The sequence below is a fragment of the Trichomycterus rosablanca genome, chromosome 7 (assembly GCF_030014385.1).
Source record: "Trichomycterus rosablanca isolate fTriRos1 chromosome 7, fTriRos1.hap1, whole genome shotgun sequence".
Lineage (NCBI taxonomy): Eukaryota > Metazoa > Chordata > Actinopteri > Siluriformes > Trichomycteridae > Trichomycterus > Trichomycterus rosablanca.
Window position 1 is genome coordinate 31,304,881 of NC_085994.1, and position 23,459 is coordinate 31,328,339.

The 23,459-nt window shown below is 38.4% G+C and overlaps 2 protein-coding genes across 3 annotated transcripts in view; one reads left to right on the forward strand and one right to left on the reverse strand.

Annotated features, from left to right (window-relative positions):
• The window catches only part of usp11 (ubiquitin specific peptidase 11), a 50,451-nt gene extending 42,784 nt beyond the window's left edge, over positions 1-7,667 (forward strand). Inside the window, exons 19-21 of the mRNA XM_062999228.1 lie at positions 1,186-1,289; positions 2,747-2,835; positions 7,475-7,667. Of these exons, the coding sequence (XP_062855298.1) occupies positions 1,186-1,289; positions 2,747-2,835; positions 7,475-7,603 (322 nt within the window). The 3' untranslated portion in view covers positions 7,604-7,667. The remainder of the gene's footprint in view (positions 1-1,185; positions 1,290-2,746; positions 2,836-7,474) is intronic.
• Positions 650-22,731, reverse strand: zgc:86609 (ER membrane protein complex subunit 3-like). Of its 2 annotated transcripts, none has more exons than XM_062999226.1 (8): positions 22,344-22,731; positions 20,108-20,165; positions 19,737-19,830; positions 18,955-19,059; positions 17,554-17,635; positions 16,695-16,774; positions 15,717-15,799; positions 650-752 (listed from the first exon to the last, which is right to left on the reverse strand). In XM_062999226.1, exons 1-8 carry the CDS (start codon positions 22,496-22,498, stop codon positions 723-725), a joined length of 687 nt encoding a protein of 228 aa, XP_062855296.1. In that variant the 5' UTR covers positions 22,499-22,731; the 3' UTR covers positions 650-722. The 2 variants fall into 2 exon arrangements, with proteins under 2 accessions (XP_062855296.1, XP_062855295.1); XM_062999225.1 differs by lacking the exon at positions 650-752 and adding an exon at positions 14,731-15,259 and having other exon boundaries at positions 22,344-22,729.
• Between the last annotated feature and the right edge of the window lie 728 nt (positions 22,732-23,459).

Consider the following 23,459-nt stretch of genomic DNA (forward strand, 5'->3'; position numbering starts at 1 on the left):
CTTAAATCAGAAACCTTCTGATCACTACCCATTTCTCCTGGCAATATGATTTTTATAATACCCAGGTCTCTCAGATAAACTAAGAATTTATAAATGCTTTATACATTTTAATGGGAGCTGAAATCTCCTGGAATATATTTAAGTACATTGCTCAGTTCATGATTCCTTTGATAAAGAGCAATGCTTATTTGCAAAAAAATCTGCTTTATATTATGATGCTTCCACCGCCATATTTTACTCTGGTTTTGGTGTTTATGGAATCATATGTGCAACTCTTTTATCTTTATTTGTTTACTAAATGCAAACTTTAGACCTTCATCTCAGTTTTTACTTCAGCTGTTGAGTTTTAGGTAGGGTGTAGTAATGAAGATGATTGTAGTGCAGTTTACTGCTTGTTGTTCTATTTGGAACTGTTATCCACTGCCATCTATCTAACTGCTATCTTGCTTCTTTTAAGTATTTTATTCTGATTGTCATAGTTTAATAATGGTTCCCTTTCTACTATTAAAATATAGGAAACTTTTTATGTTGGGAAATTTAGTTTTTGTTGACCAAGCAGTAGTTTCACTGTTGACAAATTAATTTATTTAAATTGTCAATGTCAGGCGCTCAGGTGGCACAGCGGTAAAACACGACTGGGCTGGGCGCCTACATGAACAACGATTGGCTTGTTGTTCATACATTGTGAGAGCCGGACAGAGAAGTCTTCATAACTGAGGCAATTACAACCTCTGCTGGTTGAGTGATGGCACCTGCACAAAGTAGAGGAATAATGCGTTAATCAGGGTGTGAAAAAAAGATGCAGTCAGCTACTGCACATGTGTCAGAGTGGGCGTGTGTCAGTTTTGCTCTCCTCAATCAGGGCGGAGATCAGCATCAGTAGAGAGAAAGCGTAATGCAGTTGGGTAATTGGATGTGCTAAAGTCGGGGGGGAAAAAAGGAGAAAATGCATAAACAAAAATATTAAAAAAATTAGATTGTCAGTGTCAATAAACACATTTAAACATTTTTGTTTTGAATTCATTATCTAATGTTCTATTGTTTAGAACATATTTAAAGATGGGGCTTTCATCTTCAACACTACATCAATGTATTTGCAATTCTCACTTGCTTCATGTAATACTTCTCATCAAGCTGTTGAGGTCTGCATGTCTGTCTGACTTTGCATTTCAATATTTGTTACAGAAACCTGGACTTCTCTGGTTGTCTCCTGAGAAAGACAGAGCCCCCTAGTAGATACGACCTCATCGCTGTGTCAAACCACTACGGCGGTCTCCGAGATGGACACTGTAAGCTCCACTTATTCTAAATGTCTTGTTGATACAAGCTGGAAATAAACCAGTCAGTGCTAATGTGGCAAGAACTAAACATGAAATGATTTTGCTGCAAATTATATCCTTTTAGGAGAATGGTCATTGTGCTGCTGAATATTTTAAGAAACCATTTTACCATCAAATAATAGCAGATAGGCAGAGTGCTAGAAATAAGATTCTACACCATTTTGGCTTGGACCCGAAAACACACTCGGCTGTACAAACAATGCTTTTAAGTGACGCTCAAATCTTATATGTTACAGCGTTAAGTAGAGGCTTTTATCCAAAGTGACTTACAACTGTGAGCAGTTAAAGGTTAGGAAGCAACTTGGCTGTGGTGGGGCTTGAACCATTCCATTTTTTTTTTTAGAATGTATTGCCCAATGTACAGTTACAAGAAATTTAGACATTTCACAATCTAAGGTACATAACAATATTAAAAGATTTAAAGGATTCAAAGAAATCTCTGTGTGTAAAGGACAACATTAAATTCCTGTGACAGTTGATCCCTCTGGTGCATTAATATTGGCGTACTTCTGTTGTAAATGTAACCACATTGGTTTGAGATCATTCAAAATCCTTGTCAGTAAATGCAGTTCATCGCTGCATCTACAAACACAAGTTAAGACACTCTACTACTCAGTAGTAGAGTGGAAGTGGAAGCATCAACAACATCCAGAAACGCTGCCAACTCTAATTCCCTCTACCTTGATTAAACCCCCAGTTCCAGCTGAGGAAAAACAGCCCCCAAGCATAATGCTGCCACCGCCATGCTTCACTGTCGGTATGGTGTTCTTTTGGTGATGCACAGTGTTTTTGGTCCAAATATATTTTTTGGAATCATTGCAAAAGTTGGTCTTATCAGGCCATGGCACATTTTTCCACATCCTTTTGGCAGACTTGATGTAGGCTTTGCAAAGTTGATCCACAGCCCAGACATATAAAGAATACAGAAGATTGTCACATGTTGTACACAACCAGTACTTGGGAGAAATTCCTGCAGTTCCTTTAATGTTGCTGTAGGCCTCTTACCAGCCTCCCAGACCAGTTTTCATCTTATCTTTTAATCAATTTTGGAGAAGTGCCAAGTTCTTGGTAACATGCCATATATTATCAACTTGTATCCACTGTCTCTTTGTGGATCGTGGCTTTTGCTGCAGGATACAACTAAATGAATGTCAGAAATATCCGACTAGAGGAGCTGAACTTTATATAAGAATAATCATAGTCTTCTAAATTAATTGCAGGTGTCACTGACTAAGCATATCACTAGCACAGTAGCAACCATCAGCAATAAAGGATGTTCTAACCATTTTAAAAACATTGTTTGGGTTCTGGACCACATGAATTCAGAAATAAATGATTGTCAAAAGATCTCATATTATTTACAGTATGACCTGGTTTGTAATCATCATTTCACTCTTTCTTTGCAGATACCAGCTTTGCCCAAAACAAGGACAACGGTCAGTGGTATTACTTGGATGACAGCAAGGTGACCTATGCAAAAGAGGAACAAATTGTGGTAAGATAAAATTTCATCAGTGGTCAAGATAATGGAAAAGACTTTTAAAATATAGTTACAAATCATATTCAACAATCCAGTCAAACTTAATTAGGGTGTAAATTAAATCACACAGTTTATGTTGTACGGCTGTAAAATCTGATTCACTATACAGTAGACCCCTGAGTTATGAACGGTTTACCATACGAACATTTTGGGTTATGAACCGAAATTCGCGAAACACGTGAAGTCACGAACAAGTTGACTCCAACCATCTCTCTCTCTTTATATATATATATACAGTGTATCACAAAAGTGAGTACACCCCTCACATTTCTGCAGATATTTAAGTATATCTTTTCATGGGACAACACTGACAAAATGACACTTTGACACAATGAAAAGTAGTCTGTGTGCAGCTTATATAACAGTGTAAATTTATTCTTCCCTCAAAATAACTCAATATACAGCCATTAATGTCTAAACCACCGGCAACAAAAGTGAGTACACCCCTTAGTGAAAGTTCCTGAAGTGTCAATATTTTGTGTGGCCACCATTATTTCCCAGAACTGCCTTAACTCTCCTGGGCATGGAGTTTACCAGAGCTTCACAGGTTGCCACTGGAATGCTTTTCCACTCCTCCATGACGACATCACGGAGCTGGCGGATATTCGAGACTTTGCGCTCCTCCACCTTCCGCTTGAGGATGCCCCAAAGATGTTCTATTGGGTTTAGGTCTGGAGACATGCTTGGCCAGTCCATCACCTTTACCCTCAGCCTCTTCAGTAAAGCAGTGGTCGTCTTAGAGGTGTGTTTGGGGTCATTATCATGCTGGAACACTGCCCTGCGACCCAGTTTCCGGAGGGAGGGGATCATGCTCTGCTTCAGTATTTCACAGTACATATTGGAGTTCATGTGTCCCTCAATGAAATGTAACTCCACAACACCTGCTGCACTCATGCAGCCCCAGACCATGGCATTCCCACCACCATGCTTGACTGTAGGCATGACGCACTTATCTTTGTACTCCTCACCTGATTGCCGCCACACATGCTTGAGACCATCTGAACCAAACAAATTAATCTTGGTCTCATCAGACCATAGGACATGGTTCCAGTAATCCATGTCCTTTGTTGACATGTCTTCAGCAAACTGTTTGCAGGCTTTCTTGTGTAGAGACTTCAGAAGAGGCTTCCTTCTGGGGTGACAGCCATGCAGACCAATTTGATGTAGTGTGCGGCGTATGGTCTGAGCACTGACAGGCTGACCCCCCACCTTTTCAATCTCTGCAGCAATGCTGACAGCACTCCTGCACCTATCTTTCAAAGACAGCAGTTGGATGTGACGCTGAGCACGTGCACTCAGCTTCTTTGGACGACCAACGCGAGGTCTTTTCTGAGTGGACCCTGCTCTTTTAAAACGCTGGATGATCTTAACCACTGTGCTGCAGCTCAGTTTCAGGGTGTTGGCAATCTTCTTGTAGCCTTGGCCATCTTCATGTAGCGCAACAATTCGTCTTTTAAGATCCTCAGAGAGTTCTTTGCCATGAGGTGCCATGTTGGAACTTTCAGTGACCAGTATGAGAGAGTGTGAGAGCTGTACTACTAAATTGAACACACCTGCTCCCTATGCACACCTGAGACCTAGTAACACTAACAAATCACATGACATTTTGGAGGGAAAATGACAAGCAGTGCTCAATTTGGACATTTAGGGGTGTAGTCTCTTAGGGGTGTACTCACTTTTGTTGCCGGTGGTTTAGACATTAATGGCTGTATATTGAGTTATTTTGAGGGAAGAGTAAATTTACACTGTTATATAAGCTGCACACAGACTACTTTTCATTGTGTCAAAGTGTCATTTTGTCAGTGTTGTCCCATGAAAAGATATACTTAAATATCTGCAGAAATGTGAGGGGTGTACTCACTTTTGTGATACACTGTATATATATATATATATATATATATATATATATATATATATACGTATATATATATACAGTGAGCGAACATTCGGACAGCGGACGGTGTTTTTTCGGTGTTTTCTTTATATTTTGTAAAATTCTATATTAAGATGTGGTGAGAAAATGAACAAATCTATTACTATTTGTTGTTGTATAATTACTCCTGCCAGTAGCTGTCACTGTGTATCAGACAGAGTGGACAGTGAGTGAGAGAGAAGAAGGAAGTTTTTCTTTTGTGCAAATACACCTACAAAGTACAACACTGTTGAAATAAAGAAGGAAATAATGAGAGTTATTGTTGTTTCTGGTAGATACATTTTATAAAAAAAGAAGGAAATGTATTATGGTGTATGATACAGCACACTGTACTGAAATGTGATGTGTTTTATGTACAGTACTACCGTGTATTGTTAATTATTGTTTATTACAGTATTATCTATTCTATAATTTAAGATTAAGGGAAAATATACTTGTATTTATAACAAAAAAGACCATTTAAGACATTAGAAATGTTAGGTAAGGGGGTGGTTTGGAAGGTCTGGCACGGATTAATTCTATTTACATTATTTCTTAGGGGAAAAATAGGTTTAACTAGGTTTAAAAGTCAAGGGCCTACTGTATTTTAGTTGATTGAACCTTTAGCACTGCCTGAAACAAAACTCTGCTTTTCCTGACACGCCAAATACATGAATCTACTGTTTTTAAATACCAGTCAAGTACAGAAAAAAGTAATCAACTCATACAGCAGTCCACTGGGTCCACTTTGCAATCACATTTACCAATCTGAACAGGGTCATTATGACTGGGGCGGCTCGGTGGGTAGCACTGTCGTCTCACAGCAAGAAGGTCCTGGGTTTGATTCCCAGGTGGAGCGGTCCGGGTCCTTTCTGTGTGGAGTTTGCATGTTCTCCCTGTGTCTGCGTGGGTTTCCTTTGGGAACTTTGGTTTCCTCCCACAGTCCAAAGACATGCAAGTAAGGTGAATTGGAGATACAAAATTACTTGTTAAAACTACCTGTCGTGTCATGAATGTAACCAAGGTGTGTAAAACATGACGTTAAAATCCTAATAAATAAAATTTTTACAAATTATGACCAGACTCATAAATAAACTGCTTATGTGCCCAATAAACTAGACTACTCTACTTACAATCTCCATTAACATGCTGTTTAAATGTTATTATAATTAAAATGAGCAGGTGCCCTACTCTGTAAAACAGATATAGAATCTTAGAATATATTAGTCTTAGAATATGTAAGTATCAGCAAAGATGTTCTCCACATGTTCTTATTATGTTTTGCTGCAGCTGCACCCATCGTTCTGCCTCAAAATTTTGCTATTTGTTCTTATTATGATTTTGTAATAATCTTTCAAATCATTTCATTTTAATGTTTTACCCTCTATTTGTCCTGGGCGCAATGCAGTAACTCACCCTTCCCTAGAAATAGTCAATCATGCCTGAATGTAGACACCAGACCGGCCAATAGCACCACTGGGGATTGGAACCCTGGATTCCAGCTGTAGTGGGCTAGTGCAAATAACTGGTCTGCCACCCGTGCGCTAATAATAATTATTATTATCATTGTAGTAATAATAAGGAACACAGAATTCTACCTCAGCCTTTTATTCTGCAGCAGCTTTTAATGCAGTGTTGCTCCTGGTTGCATTTAATTATTTTCTGTCTTACCAGAATATATTTACCTTTGATTTATTTTATGATTTTTTTTTCTTTACACATTTATGCAGTAATTGAATGTCATATAAAAATAAAAAATGCTGTGAGTATTTCAGATTGACTGTCTAGTATGATTGCAGTGCACGCAGCAAAATGGGTTCAGATTTATTGATGTTCGCCCAGCTAATTTTAAAACACAAATTTATGGAAAATATTATAGCCCAGAAAGTAGGGGGCAAACATTACTATACAGACGCACTGAGTTTGCTCAGGTTAAAATACATAGTCACATTATTATGACCACTTCCTGCTTTCGACGGCAGCAGCGCGTAGCTCATGAAGGAAGTGAGCTGGCTTGGTGGGAATATAAGGTATGTAATAAGCTGTCTGCACATATATTGCTCATTGCTGTCATGGGTAAAAGTACAATGGGTAAAATTGTCTTCCCTGGGGAGGATGGGATCTTCTAGCAAGACAATGTGACATGTCACACGGCTAGAAATGTCCGACATTGGTTGGAAGAGCATGACCAAGACTTCCAAGTACTACCCTGGCCCCCTGATTCCCCAGACTAGAACTCAGTTGAGCATCTGTGGGACCAATTTGATCATCATGGTTGCTCTATGGATTCTCTCCCACACACCCTCCAGCAGCTGTGAGATGCACTGCAGTCAGCATGGCTCCAGATACCTGTGACAACCTACCAGGACCTTACTGAGTCACTCCCAGCCCTTCTAGCTGCTGTCTGTGCTGCACACGGCGGTTACTCTGGATATTAACTGGTGGTCATAATAATGTTTTTTGTTCTGATTAATTGCTGTTAACAGACGCTTTTCCTGGGTATTTATTCTACGGATTTATCCACCCCTGCAAATGTAAATACATGCATATGAATCTTAGGCTTTGTCACACTTTACCTACCAGTTTAATGAAGTGTGTGGATATTCTTGTGGTAGGAAGAAAAGCAGATCAAAAACCATACGTGACCCCACACCCTGAAAATCTGTCCTTTTCTGTTCTCAGACCAATGCTGCCTACCTTCTGTTCTACCAGCGCCAGGACAAGATCCGCCAGCCGACCCAGGCTCCCCCTGAAAATCATGTTGCTTCCTCTTATCAGGATGGACAGAGTGGAGATATGGAGATCGACTGAACTGCTTCACTCATGTTTGTTTAACTGTACATTTTGTTTTTGTTTTGTTTGTTTGTTTCCTTCCTGCCGCCTTCTCGTCTCCCTCTTGATTTCTATTCTTTCCCACTCTCAGGTTCTTGAGGGAGTTTTTTTTTAGCATTATTAGTATGTCTTTTTGTTCTCTTAAGAAAAGAAAACTTGAATCTACTGCCTCAACCAAAAAAGTGAGGGGCTCTCAGGCTGGTGCAGAGGCATCATGGGTAGTGGAGTGCAGGTCTTATGAGATTGTACAGGAACTGGTTCAGTTGGTTTTGTGCACACACTGATCAGGCTGGTTGGTGTGCGCTTGCTTGAGAATCTGTTGAACCTTTATGCTTGAATGCAGTTCATTACTGCTGCTGTGATAAGCTTTTCCTTCTGCCACGCCTTTCATATTTTTTGTACTGAAAACTGCAGAGCTGATCTTAGAGCAGATTTATTCCTGCTCCAATTCTAGTCCTTTTAGAGAGCCAACTCCAGACACACTCTAGTTTTAGATTGCACTAATTTTAATACTAAATTATAATGTTGGATTTCTGCTGAACCAAACTTGTATCCAATGCGGTATGCTAGCACAGCAGGCTATCTATCCTTATATCTAAGGCTGTCAGTGGTAACCGTAATACTGTGAAACAGTCATTATTTGATAATATTTTACTGAAATTATCATTTGGGTGGTGTATTTTTTTCTTTATTTTATTACAATTCTCAACAGATCAGACAATAATAAGTGCAATAAATTGGGATTAGTTACAACAAAGGATCAGAACATTGAAATCTTGTTTGCTTTATTGCATGAGATCATTTATATTCTCGCTGCGATGGTCCACATGCACTTTCTGACACACTCGTACGCTTACTTGCTCTCACACACAAGGCCATAAAACCATTGAACAAATACACACCGATCAGCCATAACATTAAAACCACCTCCTTGTTTCTACACTCACTGTCCATTTTATCAGCTCCACTTACCATATAGAAGCACTTTGTAGCTCTACAATTATTTAATGTAGTCCATAAGTTTCTCTACATACTTTTTTAGCCTGCTTTCATTCTGTTCTTCAATGGTCAGGACCCCCACAGGACCACCACAGAGCAGGTATTGTTTAGCTGTTTGATCATTCTCAGCACTGCAGTAATACTGACATAGTGGTGGTGTGTTAGTGTGTATGGTATGTGTGTGGTATGAGTGGATCAGATACCGCAGTGCTGCTGGGGTTTTAAAATGCTGTGTCCACTCACTGTCCACCGAGTTGGTGCACCTTGTAGATGTTAAGTCAAAGACAATCGCTCCTTTATTGCTGCTGTTTGAGTTGGTCATCTTTAAGACCTTCAAGAGATTTTTGTTGGTGGACTATTCTCAGTCCAGCAGTGACAGTGAGGTGTTTAAAAACTCCAGCAGCGCTGCTGTGTCTTATCCACTCATACTAGCACAACACACACTAACACACCACCACCATGTCAGGGTCACTGCAGTGCTGAGAATAATCCACCACCCAAATAATACCTGCTCTGTAGTGGTCCTGGAAGAGTCCTGACCATTGAAGAATGACATGAAAGGGGGCTAACAAAGTATGCAGAGAAACACATGGACTACAGTCAGTAATTGTAGAACTACAAAGTGCTTCTATATGGTAAGTGGAGCTGATAAAATGGACAGTGAGTGTAGAAACAAGGTGGTTTTGTCCTATTATAGGTGTCATTTAAAAATGAGTTCCTTTCTGTACTCACTATGGTAATGTTAGCAGTTTCAATGTGTAAGACTAAATAGAAATGGGTTTGATTTCTGCCTCTGCTTTCTGTCTGTGCTAAGCCTGACGCTTTGATTTCCGCCGGGTACTCTGGTTTCCCATAGTTTTAAGCTATGCCTTTTGGTCCTGCCCTGGTAAGACTCATATCCACCAACCTCAAGCCAAATTTTTTTGTTAGAGATAATGAATCTTCAGAATTAGCCCTTAAGATGACACAACAACTCCAGATACATACTTCCATACATTCCTTAATACAATATTTGACTCCCAAAATATAGATACACTTCCAATTCAGCTTAGATTTCAACTGATATTTTAAGGAATAATCACAGCTTTGGGTTGCTTCTAAATCATTTTTACCTGAAGAATATAGATTAACAGGATACTGGGGACCAGTATTATGAAGTATAAGCTTTACTAACCCTGAAACTGAATAGGACCGGGCTTAATGTGTGTCTTAAATGTCTGGATTTAGAATAACTATGTGCACATTCCAAGGTGTAAAACAATCCCATGTTGTGTACTACTGTATGTTAAACAGGGAGATATTTGGCCTTCAGCTTTAGTACAGACTGATTTAAAGGGTTGTTGAGAGGCGTTTTCTTAAATTCTGATAAACTGCTGTGTAGAAATGAGCTTTTGTGGAACTATTCTTTTCATTCTGAGTTGTTTTTTTACTTTATTTGTGTTGCAATAGCATTTGTTTTAAAGTTAAAGACCAGCAAAAAGCACAAAGTATTTAAAATGCCTGTAAACCAGCCACCCACTTGTGAGCTATTTATTTTCAAAGTAACTTGATAGATTTTGATTCCAACACAAGCTTACTGAATTTCAGATCTTCCCTGTTTTGTTTGTTCTCATTTTATCACTGCTGCACAGTCTTGAGGAGACGCGCAAAAGAGGTCTATTTTTCAGCAAGAGGTTGTGTTTTTATCTGTAATGATACAGAAGCAGGATATACACATTCGAGTGCAATTTCTACTACACTGTGGAGCGATGAGAATATTTCTGTAAAATGCTTTCTGGATAGAGCTCTTGAATTTTAAATGCATTTGTACAGTATTTTTGTATTGTAATAAATAGGTTTGATGGTAAGGATCGTATGCAGGGGACAGGTGAGCTTTTATTTTGTTAATAGATGAAATATTATTGTATACTCATGTTTTGATATTAATAAATGATGACTATATATTGAGGTTTTATATTTTGTAGTGTGGTGTTAAATATATTTGACTTCTACACTGACACAGTCATTTCTGTCTTTCTGCTCTGCCCGCTGTCTGCTTTGGAATTACAGTGCCTTTAGAACTATTCATACCTATTACACCAGTGTTTTTCAAACTTTTATTCAAGCGACCCACATGATTTTTACTGCGACCCAGGCGACAAACAATGCATCATAATGCAACACAAAACAAAATATACTTAATCACTGAAATTGGTGAAAATCTGGTCCCAATGTGGTTTACAAGATGTAAAGTAAAGCCTCCACAAGGGGGAATTCGTGACACGTTCATTTTGTGTTTATGTGCCTGTTAAAATTTGTTTCTTTAATCATTATTATTTTTCTCTGCGACCCATTTTTTTGGCTCACGACCCACCCAAGGGTCACGGCCCTGCATTACAACAATGTTTGGGTGGCGGCACGGTGGCTCAGTGGGTAGGTAGCACTGTCCTCTCATAGCAAGAAGGTCCTGGGTTCGATCCCCAGGTGAGGCAGTCCGGGTCCTTTCTGTGTGTGCTCCTGTTTCCTCCCACGATCCAAAAACAAGCAAGTGAGGTGAATTGGAGATACAAAATTGTCCATGACTGTTTGACAACTGATGAATCTTGTGTAACGAGTAACTATTGTTTCTGTCATGAATGTAACCAAAGTGTAAAACATGACATTAAAATCCTAATAAACAAACAAACAAACACCAATGTTTGTCAGAACCTGGGACTTGTGTTACTTCGATTAGGAACTGAATGTTTCGCATTAGTTTTCTTTTTCGGTAAATACCAAAATAAAATAAAAACTCATGATCAATACAGACTAGATTGTCAATAGATTGTGAGTTGGCAGTTTCTTTTGGCAGCTGTTGCAGCCAGTAATCTGAGGTCCTATTTTTACACAACGTGGTGGAGCAAATGTGGACCCAATTTTTACCATTTTTTAAGTTAGTTGAGGATTCAGCATTCAGTTCAGTGTTTTTAAGGTTCACCCGGAAATCTGATGAGGTTTAGTAAGGTCCTTGTTTAAAACTACTCCAGTCTTGTTTTGGGGTCGATGTGCTTTAACTTTCCTTCTATTTTAAGCTTTGTCAATGAAAACAGTGTTTTTTACATTACCTTTGACTTTTATTTCATTGCAGACAGTATGAACCCCAGATATTTCATGTTTTGTCTGCTCAACTTAATTTCATTTATTAATAAACATTCATTCCTGTATTTCAGACCTGCAACACATTTCGGTAAAGCATTTACCACATTTTGCCATTCCTTTTCACCACACTTAAAAGATGTGATTTAGTGTTTCAGGTTTTATTTTGTCCCGTTCTTCCTGCAAACACGTCGTAAGATGTGCAACAGTACGGGGTCGTCGTTGTCGCATTTTTTCGTTTCAAAATTCTCAACACATTCTCTATTGGGGTAGACAAGTAAGCCAGTCCAGTACCCGTACCCGTACCTTCTTCTTCTGCCTTTTGTAATGTGTGCAGCATGTGGTTTTGCATTGTCTTGTTAAAAAATACATGGACGTCCCTGAAAAAGATGACGTCTTGAAGGCAGCATATGTTGCTCAAAAATCTCAATGTACTTTTCTGCATTAATGCTGCCATCACAGAAGTGTAAATGACCTTTGCCAAGGGCACTGACACAGCCCCATACCATGACAGACCCTGGCCTTTGGACTTGTTGCTGATAACAGTCTAAATGTCTTTGGTCTGAAGAACTGATTTGTTTGACCACAATACTGGTTTCCACTATGGTCTGCTATGGTCAGAAGGTTCATACCAGATGCTTCAGAGCCCAGAGAACTAGACATGTCTTCTGGACATGGTTATCATAAGGCTTCTTTTTTGCACAGAAAAGTGGTATTTGTGCATGTAACAGTAAAAATGTATTGTAGTGTCTGACAAAGGTTTGCCAAAGTAATCCCTTGCCCATGTGGTTATATCTGCTTTTAAGGAACGAAGGATTAAAGATCTTGGGTGTTCAGCTTTGGCCTTTGCAGTGAAATTCCTCTGAATTCATTTAATGACATTATGCACTGTAGAGGGAGAAATATGCAAATCCTTTCCAATCTTTCCTTGAGAAACATTGTCTTTAAACATTTCAATAATCTTCTCATGCATTTGTTGACAAACTAGAAATCCTCTGGCCATCTTTGCTAATCATGGATGCTACTTTTGTACCAAACCATGATTACAATCACCTGTTGACATCACCTGTTTGAAATCACTTCATTACTAGCCCTAAATTGTCCCATCCTGACTTTTTTTAAGTATGTGTTGCAGGCCTGACATGCAGGAATGGAGGTATATTAACAAATGAAATGAAGTTGAGCAGACAAAACATGAAATATCTCAGGTTCATCCTGTCTGCAATGAAAGAAAGTTAAATGTTAGAAACACTGTGCTTTTTAATTTGCATGTTCCTACTGTCCTAACTTTTTCTGATTTAGGGTTGTATGTCAAATATTCTGCTTAGACTTTAAATCACCAGTTTCTTTCTGCCAAATAAAACAGTTGTGTTTTTAATGAGGGTTTTCTCTTGCAACTCTTGTATAAAGGCCCTTTTGGCATGACATTAAATGATCCATTACATTAGTTGCAGCTGCTGACTTCTGCTACTGACAGATGGTGGTATATTAGACATCAACTGCTGACCATTTTATAAAGGTGGCCTGACTTGTGCAGTGTGGCTGTAATGTTTTCTTTCCTTTTTGAATAACTGAGCACTGAGAGAACTGAACTCTAAGGTACGTTCAATCCCTTTGGGCCTAATTTACCTTATGATTGTAAGACTAGCTTCTCGTTCATTAATTTCTCAACCTCTTATTTTGCTTTCAGTCATTGGTAAGAGTTTTAGCCTGAGTGACCAGGTCTGGATTTTTTACTGAAATTCAACACGTTACACATACTAATTTTAAAGCCAACAAAGTTCTCTTTTCAAAACACTATAACTATTTTCTCATCACTGAAAAATAAATACTGATTATTTTTCTACCCAAAGCCTTTATTGGGCTGCACCCCAGGCCTGTCTGGTTCAATAATTTAAGGACAATCAAAGCACAACTTTCTCCTGTAATAAACCCTGATAGAACCATGACTCATTTCTGTAGGGAGAATGTGAGTGGTGAATCATATCCGTCTGAAGACAGTGGGCATAAATGAATTTCCAGATCACCAAAGGATGTCTAATACTCTTTATTAGTTCTCTTCATCCTCGGTCATCAGAATCAATTTGGTACATTTCATTTCCCATTACATAAACAGGAAGGCTATTTTTGTTCAAGAAGGCACCAGTGGTATAAAAAATATTAGCTGCAACACAAAAATTTAAGACCAAGACCAAGGTTGAAAAGGTGTCTTTAGGTGAGCTATGACATAATGCATCATTTATGAACCCAAACATCCAGAATGCACTGGTTTATACACCGATCATGCCATAACATTAAAGCCACCTTCTTGTTTCTACACACATTGTCCATTTTATTAGCTCTACTTACCATATAGAAGCACTTTGTAGTTCTACAATTACTGACTGTAGTCCATCTGTTTCTCTGCATGATTTGTTAGCCCCCTTTCATGCTGTTCTTCAATGGTCAGGACCACCACAGAGCAGGTATTATTTAGGTGGTGGATCATTCTCAGCACTGCAGTGACACTGACATGGTGGTGGTGTGTTAGTGTGTGTTGTGCTGGTATGAGTGGATAAGACACAGCAGCGCTGCTGGACTGAGAATAGTCCACCACAGCCAACAGTGCCCCATGGGTAGCGTCCTCTGACCACTGATGACAGTCTTGAAGATGACCAACTCGAACAGCAGCAATAGATGAGCGATCGTCTCTGACTTTACATCTACAAGGTGGACCAACTAGGTAGGAGTGTCTAATAGAGTGGACAGTGAGGGGACACGATATTTTAAAAACTCCAGCAGTGCTGCTGTGTCTGATCCACTCATACCACCACCATGTCAGTGTTACTGCAGTGCTGAGAATGATCCACCACCCAAATAATACCTGCTCTGTGGTGGTCCTGTGGGGGTCCTGACCATTGAAGAACAGGATGAAAGCAGGCTAAAAAGGTATGTAGAGAAACAGATGGACTACAGTCAGTAATTGTAGAACTACGAAGTGCTTCTATATGGTAAGTGGAGCAAAATAGACAAAAGCCATTCAGTAGAAAAAATGTCATTCAGTTGTAGTTCTCTTGAAGCATTTTCCATATTTGCCTCCTCTCAGATGCTAATATTTTCAAACTTACTTTTTAATCTTTATAAAACAAAATTTTCAACTATTAATGTTTTTTTTTTATTATTATTTAATTTTTATTAACTGCTTTATTCTGCTCAGGGTAACAACAGGTTCGGTTCCATCACAGTGATTCAGCCATCCCCAACACCTCTTAGAAGTAGCCAACCATGTCTGTGTAGACACCCGGCCGGTGGTAACGTAATAGACCACTGCACCACCCGAGCGCTCCACTATAAATATCTCCAACGTGTGGTGAGTTCACAGTGCACAAACTACAATTCAACATAATCTTACTGATGTGATCAGAAATAACTCCTCTTGTCACTGAATAATCCTCTGAAATTTAGGTCTTTTGACATCAGTTCATCTTCAACGTTTTCCAGAGTCCATTTATGTTCGACAATCTCCAGAGCCTCCCATTCACTCTGTAACACAGCAAATCAAACCAAAAAGGCATGATGTACACTATTTTATGTAACTTCTCATGCTTCTATATGGTAAGTGGAGCTGATAAAATGGACAGTGAGTGTAGAAATAAAAAGGTGGTTTTAATGTTATGGCTGATCATGGCTTTTCCAATCTCCAACTCACTCTCTTCTAAAAGCAAATTAGAACAGCCAAGTAACTTAATTGTTTGTACCAGAGTACTTAGAGGAATAACCCGTGAAACTCATTATAGACAGCAACATCATCCTATCACAAGATATTTGATATTTCTATAAACGGTGTTGTGATAATGGTAAACACAACAGCGCAAAATCAAACTACAGATGTTCAGTTGGGTTCTAGGCATTGTGAAGGCCATAGCCTATGATTTTAATTACTGTAACCATTCAGTGACCCCCTGTGGATTGGACTCATGTATCCAAAAACTTTGCTCACCTTGAAGGCTTTGTTGGGATCAGGTGGCATGGCCATTGCTGCTCCAGTCATTTGATCCTGCATAATTCGGGACTGATCTGCCGCTGCAAACACAAAGCAAATAAAGGTGGGGGAACTATACATAAAACTATATTAACCATAAACAATTGATCATTTAGATTTTATATCATTTAAAGCTGGTCTGGGCAATAGGAATAATTATTAAATGCGAACGTGCTCAGGTGGCACAGTGGTCTGTTATGCTAGCCGCTTTAGTGGTGCTATAGACCAGGCGGACATCTACACAGACATGATTGGCTATATCTGGGAAAGGGGGTTTGCAGAATTCATGCAAATAATTTGTGCTTTGTCTAGAGTGGCAAGTGGGACCGGGCTAGCCACAACCCTGACCAAGATAAAGTGGTTGGTAAAAATGAAATGAGAAATCAAAGTTCAAAATTCAATTTAATATCATTTATGATTGATTAATGTTTAGTAAACAGTGCTGTTTAATTTCAAAAGTCAGATGCAGTGGTAAAAATGATTAACATTTCAGTTTTATTCCACTGATTTTGGGCATTCATAGTTAAAAAGTGAGAAAAAACTTGGTCTGCAAGGTGCACTGGATTTACTAATGTTTTTTGCAAAGTCTCCAGATAAAATGTGCCAAGCAAAATACCCAACATGTTTATACCCAACAGTCTGCAGGTTCTACGCATATTGGACACACTAGTGTTTCTATAGCAATGGCAATCTGTACAACACACTAGCGCTGAAACACAGGGTTCGAATCTCAGCTGTATTTTTAGCTGGTAGGGCATCTACACAGATATGATTGGCTATGTTTAAGGGAGAATGGCAAACAGCTTAACTACTGGGTGGTGCACATGTCAGTGTGCGCTTGGTGCCGGTTGTAGTAAGAAGCTTGGGCATATCGCACAGATCTAATTTGAACTAAAACATGCTTTAGAATTAAATAAGTAATGAAAATAAACTTACCATTGTCCTGTCCGAGAATAAGAGAGTACATGCTTCGTAGCCCAAAGACATTAAGGAAGTACCAAGATGCTGAACTAACCCTGTGGGAAATTTATACACAGTTAAAAAATACAAATAATTATATTTTATTTTATCCTGGTCAGGTCTGGTTTCGCCAGGAAACACTGGGCACAAGGGCAGAAATACCCTGGAGAGGGCAGCAATCCATCGCAGGACTTGTCTGTTTGTTTATTAAGATTTTAACGTCATGTTTTACACGTTTGGTTACATTCGTGACATTAACGGTAGTCACTCATTACACAAGGTTCATCAGTTCACACAACGTTATATTGAACAGTCATGGACAATTTTGTATCTCCAATTCACCTCACTTGCATGTCTTTGGACTGTGGGAGGAAACCGGAGCACCCGGAGGAAACTCACGCAGACACGGGGAGAACATGCAAACTCCACACAGAAAGGACCCAGACCGCCCAACCTGGGGATCGAACCCAGGACCCTCTTTGCTGTAAGGCGACAGTGCTACCCTTAGGCCACATCCACAGTCATAGCCAATCATGTCTGTGTAGACACATGGCTGGAAGATAGCATTGCTAAGATTTAAACCTATATATTAGTGGTGGTGGGTTAGCGTAATAGACCACTGTACCACCCTAGCCATTACAAGTCATTAAAAAATCTTTTGTTTAGTAGTAGTCTTCTGTTAATCTTAATAATTTGCAACCATGAGTTCCTATTTACTACCATAATTTAAAATTAACCACTTTTTAACAAAGTAGTTATCAAAAATGGGGTGTAGCTGTAAATTGTGTTAAAAGAAAATTTATCAAACAACACAGAATGTGGTGTGAACATTTACCAGGATGCATCCAGCGATACAAGTTCAATTCCTCTCTGCAGCATGGGTTTAAATCTTAGAGTCAGTGGAAAGGGGACCTTAGCTGTGGGGTAAAAAAATTAATAATTCAACCACACATGTATTTTTACTAATCATCATTTTACTGTGGAATAATATTCGTGTAAATAAAATATATTATAATTAGGGCTGTCAAACGATTAAAAATTTTAATCGCGATTAATCTCAGAATTTCATATAGTTAATCGCGATTAATCGCATTAAAAAAATCTGTGTAAATGTTATAGAAAACAAGGATTTTTAAGTGAAATGTTACAATTAAAATGGTGAACAAATTTTATGCTAGATGTACTTATGTTAAAAACTGCTGGGACAAGCGAAAACTGTAAGGGAGTTTTATTCACTCACATACTAGGCAGTAATACTATCCAGCAGAGACCCTTGACTTCGTATATATGTCAGATTGTAGGTTAAAATTTCTCCATCAGCAAACGTTGTAGATCAGCGGTGCTTTATGTGGGATAAGGCGTAGTTATTGTAACAGACTTTTCTGTGGTTGTATCGTGACAATGGTTTGATGGACGTTTCTACACGAAGTGAGTGTGTTTTGACCCTTTGGGGCTTCCATAGTTCATGGAATAGCATGCTTGGCTAACGACTCTAGCTGTCCGCTATTCGGTACCGTAACAGAAAAAGTAATAAAGTGTTCTGCTCCCGACAACTTGTGAATATACCGTGTATTTATTCCTTTATTAAGAAAGTGCAGCACTACGACGCTCGGTTACATTTGAGAAACGCTGTCTTAACGAGAGATGCCGTGCACGGTCAAGTCTCAACATGAACTACGGATGACTCGCAGAGCCAAATAGAATTTGCGTTAACGGCACTATTTTTTTTATCGCGTTAAATTGAGATCGCGTTAATGCGTTATTATCGCGTTAACTTCGACAGCCCTAATTATAATGTAAAACGGTCCAAGAATATAAAATACAGCTACAGTGGGAGTAAACAAATATTTAATTAATTTATATTTCATATACTTGAATAACAAATAACCCCTCTAAACTTTGTACTTGTTGGAAAGCTGGGGTTAGCAGTTATAGCTTTGTGGAATCTACTAGAACAAATAATTTGCTTTTTTGTAGCTTTGCAATTCAATTATGCACCTTTAGAGGCTCTTGCACATCATAGATCTGCATAAAAGTAGAGAAGTCTATAGTGGTTAAGGTACAGAATTGTTGCTTGGAGGACTGACTGCCACTGTTGGGCCCTTAACCATCAGGTACTTGTACTGAATCCATTCTCAAATACAAGTCACTTGCAATACTGATGTTAACAACTATGCTCTCTTTTTTCAGTTTGCTTTCTCAGAGCAGTGGGCAAATTATAAGCTGATGTACTCACTAGTGACAAATCCAGAGAAGGCCCAGTTGATCCATCCACCTATTAAGATCATCGGCAGGACGTTGGTGAGATTTCCTTTCATCATATCAGTCAGCATGCTGGTGTCTAAAAAAAATGGTTTTAGTTCATTTTACTTCCATTAACTGCTTTATCCTGATCATGGCAGGTCCAGTTTCACACGGCAATTGTAGCCTAGTGGATCAGGTATTGGACTAGTAATCGAAAGGTCGCTGGTTCATGCCCCACCACTGACAGGTTCCAATGTTGGGCCCTTGAGCAAGGCCCTGAACCCTCAATTGCTTAGACAATATACTGTCACAGTACTGTAAGTCGCTTTGAATAAAAGTAAGTCGTGTCTGCTAAATGCCAAAAATGTAAATGAAACACCGGGCACACAGCAGGGAATTCCCTGGACAGGCCACCACTCCATGACAGGGCTTCGGCCATCTCTACTGTCTGTGTAACCACCCAGCCGTCTGATAGCATAGCTAAGAGAGAAACCCAGATCTCAGCTGTGGTGTGATAACATAATAGACTTCTGTTAAATAAGTGTATTTTGATATCAGTGTCATTTGTTTTGTTTTTCGGCTGCTCCCATATTTAGATCTCACCACAGCAGATAATTCATACCTTATCTTGCACGTTGTTTATGTTGTTTTATGCCAGATGCCTTTCCTGACACAACATTATAGCTTTCGAAAGGACAATGAGATTGCACTGACAAGTGTCTATTATCAGTGTCAATTACAAAGCAAAATCAATCTGCATTTTTTACTTCTTACCAGTCATAGGATTTTTAGAAACCACTTTTCTCTTGGTCTTCTTGAAGAATCCAGTCTCAGGGTTGTTAAGATAGTGTTTTCTCATGGCAAATGCCTGGAATAAGGAAAAATAAACATTGTAAATGTATAATATCAAATAGTAGGAATTTATCCCAACTTATTATGGTTACAATTATAAAACCCCTTGTTACATAACTTAATTAAATTAAAACACTGTAGGTGATTGTGTTGAGTGCAGCTGTTCCTTTGAGAAATGAAGGTTTAAATAATGAATACATTTTAGTAACCTTATATGATATGATCAGTAGTTAATAAAAACGTTCTGGCATAACTTAGCATATTAACTTGTGTAAAGATATGAAGATTGATACCTGTTTGGGAAGGTACTTTCCATTTTCTCTTAGTATACGGCTACGTAGTAACACCTGGCTGCAAGTAAATAAAAAGAGTAATAAATATAGTAAATAAATAAAAGTTTACAATGAGAAACATTTAGTAGTTCAACCCTTCCTAAGTGGATGTTCAGTTAAAGGAACGGTCTGGTGTTTTACAGCACAATCTCTATGTACCTCAAAGCCTACAGCATCTTGTACAGATATCTATTCATGTATTTGTTTATTTACTAGGAGTTTTGGTTACATTTATGACAGGACAGACAATTACTGGTTACACAAGATTCATCAGTTCAAGTCTTTTTAATGTCAAACACAGTCATGGACAATTTTGTATCTCCAATTCACCTCACTTGCATGTCTTTGGATTGTGTGAGGAAACCGGAGCTACCGGACGAAACCCACACAGACACGGGGAGAACATTCAAACTCCACACAGAAAGGATCTGGACCGCTCCATCTGGGAATGGAATCCAGGACCTTCTTGCTGTGAGGCAACAGTGCTACCCACGAGCCACCCTGTACAGATATTTATAACTCCTCTTTTTTACATTTTGTAGTGTTACAAACTAAAACAGAACAAACTTCATTCAGATTGTATGTAATATACAAATCGGCACATAATTCAAGCAGAAATAATCAATACAATGTGATTACATATGTATTCATTCCCACTGCTGTGTAAGCCCAGAATTAGTTTTTGTGCAACCAGTTGCTGTCACATGTCACATGAATAGGGTCCAACAATGCGTCATGCAATTTATTTAAGGGTGTACATAATATAAGAAATAAATACATTTAAACAACTTACTTTTATGTATGTGAAGGTTACACAGTTATAGATTTTTTTTAAATAACAAAAAAGTATTTGTTTATTCGTCATTTTAAAGAACAAATGTAAATATGATGTATTAAAGCACAATTTATGTTTGCTGAATTTAACATACTGGAAAAAATAAAACATAATATGAATAAATATGCCATATCTTGGTACATACCACATTTCCATTTCATTTTTTTTTTTTTTATGTTAAAATTTAAAAAAAATAAGCATTTAAAGAAGCAGTGTTTTCCCTGTTGAGGATGTGTTAACTTACTTTCACTTAAAAAATTTACAAAATGTGGAGCTTGACCAGGGCTGTCCAGATATTGCATAGGACCATCATGTCTCATGAAATATTCTTGCAGTAACACACAGCATTGAAAGTTAACGGTCACAACTGGTTATATTTCATAGCAAAAAAAATATCAGCTTTGAAACAAGAAATAATTTCCTCTATTCTATGTACAGTGGTACCTTGTAACTCAAAGTCCCCTAAACTCAAAATCTTTGAAAGCCTATGCCCTTCGACGAGAAATTTGTACCCTTAAACTCAACACGTTCAGGTTGTTGTTTTTTTTTTATGTATTTATTTAATTTCAAATGAACAATGAACTGTCGCTTTGTTCAGCGCTCGGCTTGAGCGGTCATCAAAGTGTGAATATGAGACGAAACTGCATGTCTGGAACAACCGTCAGATTCACAAAGCATCCACATGTATCTGTGTTTAGCTGAATTTTCCTCAGTTTCACTTTTAAACTTGTGTTACAGCTCAGGTTTCTGAGAAATTGTAGAATCAGCTTTTTATTTCTGTGTTTATATATTATACTCGTGTTATTTTCAGTTTAAGTGTCAAAAACAACCCCATTATTTTACAGCCTAAAATGTATGCAAGTCCACGGGACCATGGAACACATTAACTGGTTTCCCATACATCCTCATGGTAAAAAATACCTTGAAACTTAATTAACGTTGAGTTTCAAGGTACCACTGTATGAGGAAAAAGTCAAACAAACGTGGACCAATTATATTATTGTGTTTAATATTATTATTCCTGTAGGATTCATTAGTAAAAAGCAATTTAAGAAACTCACCTCACAGCATTGACACTCAGGTGTATTGGTCAATGGAACTTTGTGGGCCCTTCCAAATAATTAATGGGGTACAGGGGGAGACCGAGTGTACAGAACAAGGGGTGGGCTACAGTCAGTATTTGTATACCAGCAAATTTCATTTGTATGGTAGGTGTAGCTTAGAAAAATAATCAATGAATGTATGTATCAGATAGCTGTTTCTAATAAAGTGCTCTCATTAAGTAAAAGTTCAATTTTCCAGAGTTTTCTGTTAATAAAAAGCAAACGTGTTGGTTCCCATTGATTTAGAATGGACTCTTACCTGTCAGACACGTGTTCCAACTCGACTTTCTTATCACTTTGGATCAGTCGAGTAACATAATGGCGCAAAACTCCAACAAAAAAAGTTATAATTACTATCGGTAACACCACCCAGAATCGAATACTGGAGTCCAACAGCAGCTCGGGGTCAGCCATGTCTGCGTGGGCCAACCTAATACTGTAGTAAAGTCCTGACAAGCTAACCAGAACACTACCAGTACTGACCGCTGTCTACAGCTGTCAAGGTTAAAAATAACCCGGGGGACTGTTGCGAGTTAACTCAAAACTTTTGTGGCAATAAGTCAACTTATTCACAGTAGTTTGCGTCATATATTTAATGTTTTGTTATTATTAACAATAACAAGTTGCCATTTAACCATTATAATACTTCAAAACTACAACTGCGAAATCAATGAAGTTTCAAAATAACGGTTTATCATGTCGGCTGTAGCCCAAATTCCATACTAGAACACTAAGTAGTAGACTTGAAATAGTAGACTATATTGCAGTGCTGATGTTACAAATAGAGACATATGTAGTGCGCAATCTGCGGTTTGGAATGTAGCCACCCTAACCGTGAATGGAATTCAATCGAATGTTGAATTAATTCCAAGTACACTACAAAGGGTACAATTTCATTGCGCCCTATGTTGTGCCCGTATGTAGGGCGACGAGAGAATCCTGTGTTTGCACCACGCATATGCGCAGAACAAACAAACCCCTCTTAACCGTTCGTTTTTTTCAGATAAAATTGTTAAACAGTCGATAGGATTTTAATCAGTTTCAAAAGAGAATTACACTCCAAGTTCGTTTTAGTTTATTGTACTACTAGTTATTAATTTTTTAAGAAAGGTTCTTATTTGAGTCAGTAGTGCAAAGGGGGTTTGCACTAGTTTCCTATGACGCGTCAACAAGTCATATTCCAAATAGCTCATTACTCCCTATACACTTCAACCTTAAAAGTGTATTATGGCACCGCAGCAGGAATTTTATGCCTCTGTAGGGCGTCAGGTGTGTTGTGTTTTAATAAGCGCAATTAATACGTAATATTAGACTTTCTAAAGACAACTGCGAGTTAGTAAGGTTCCCTAACTAGTGCACTTTTAAGTAATCACAA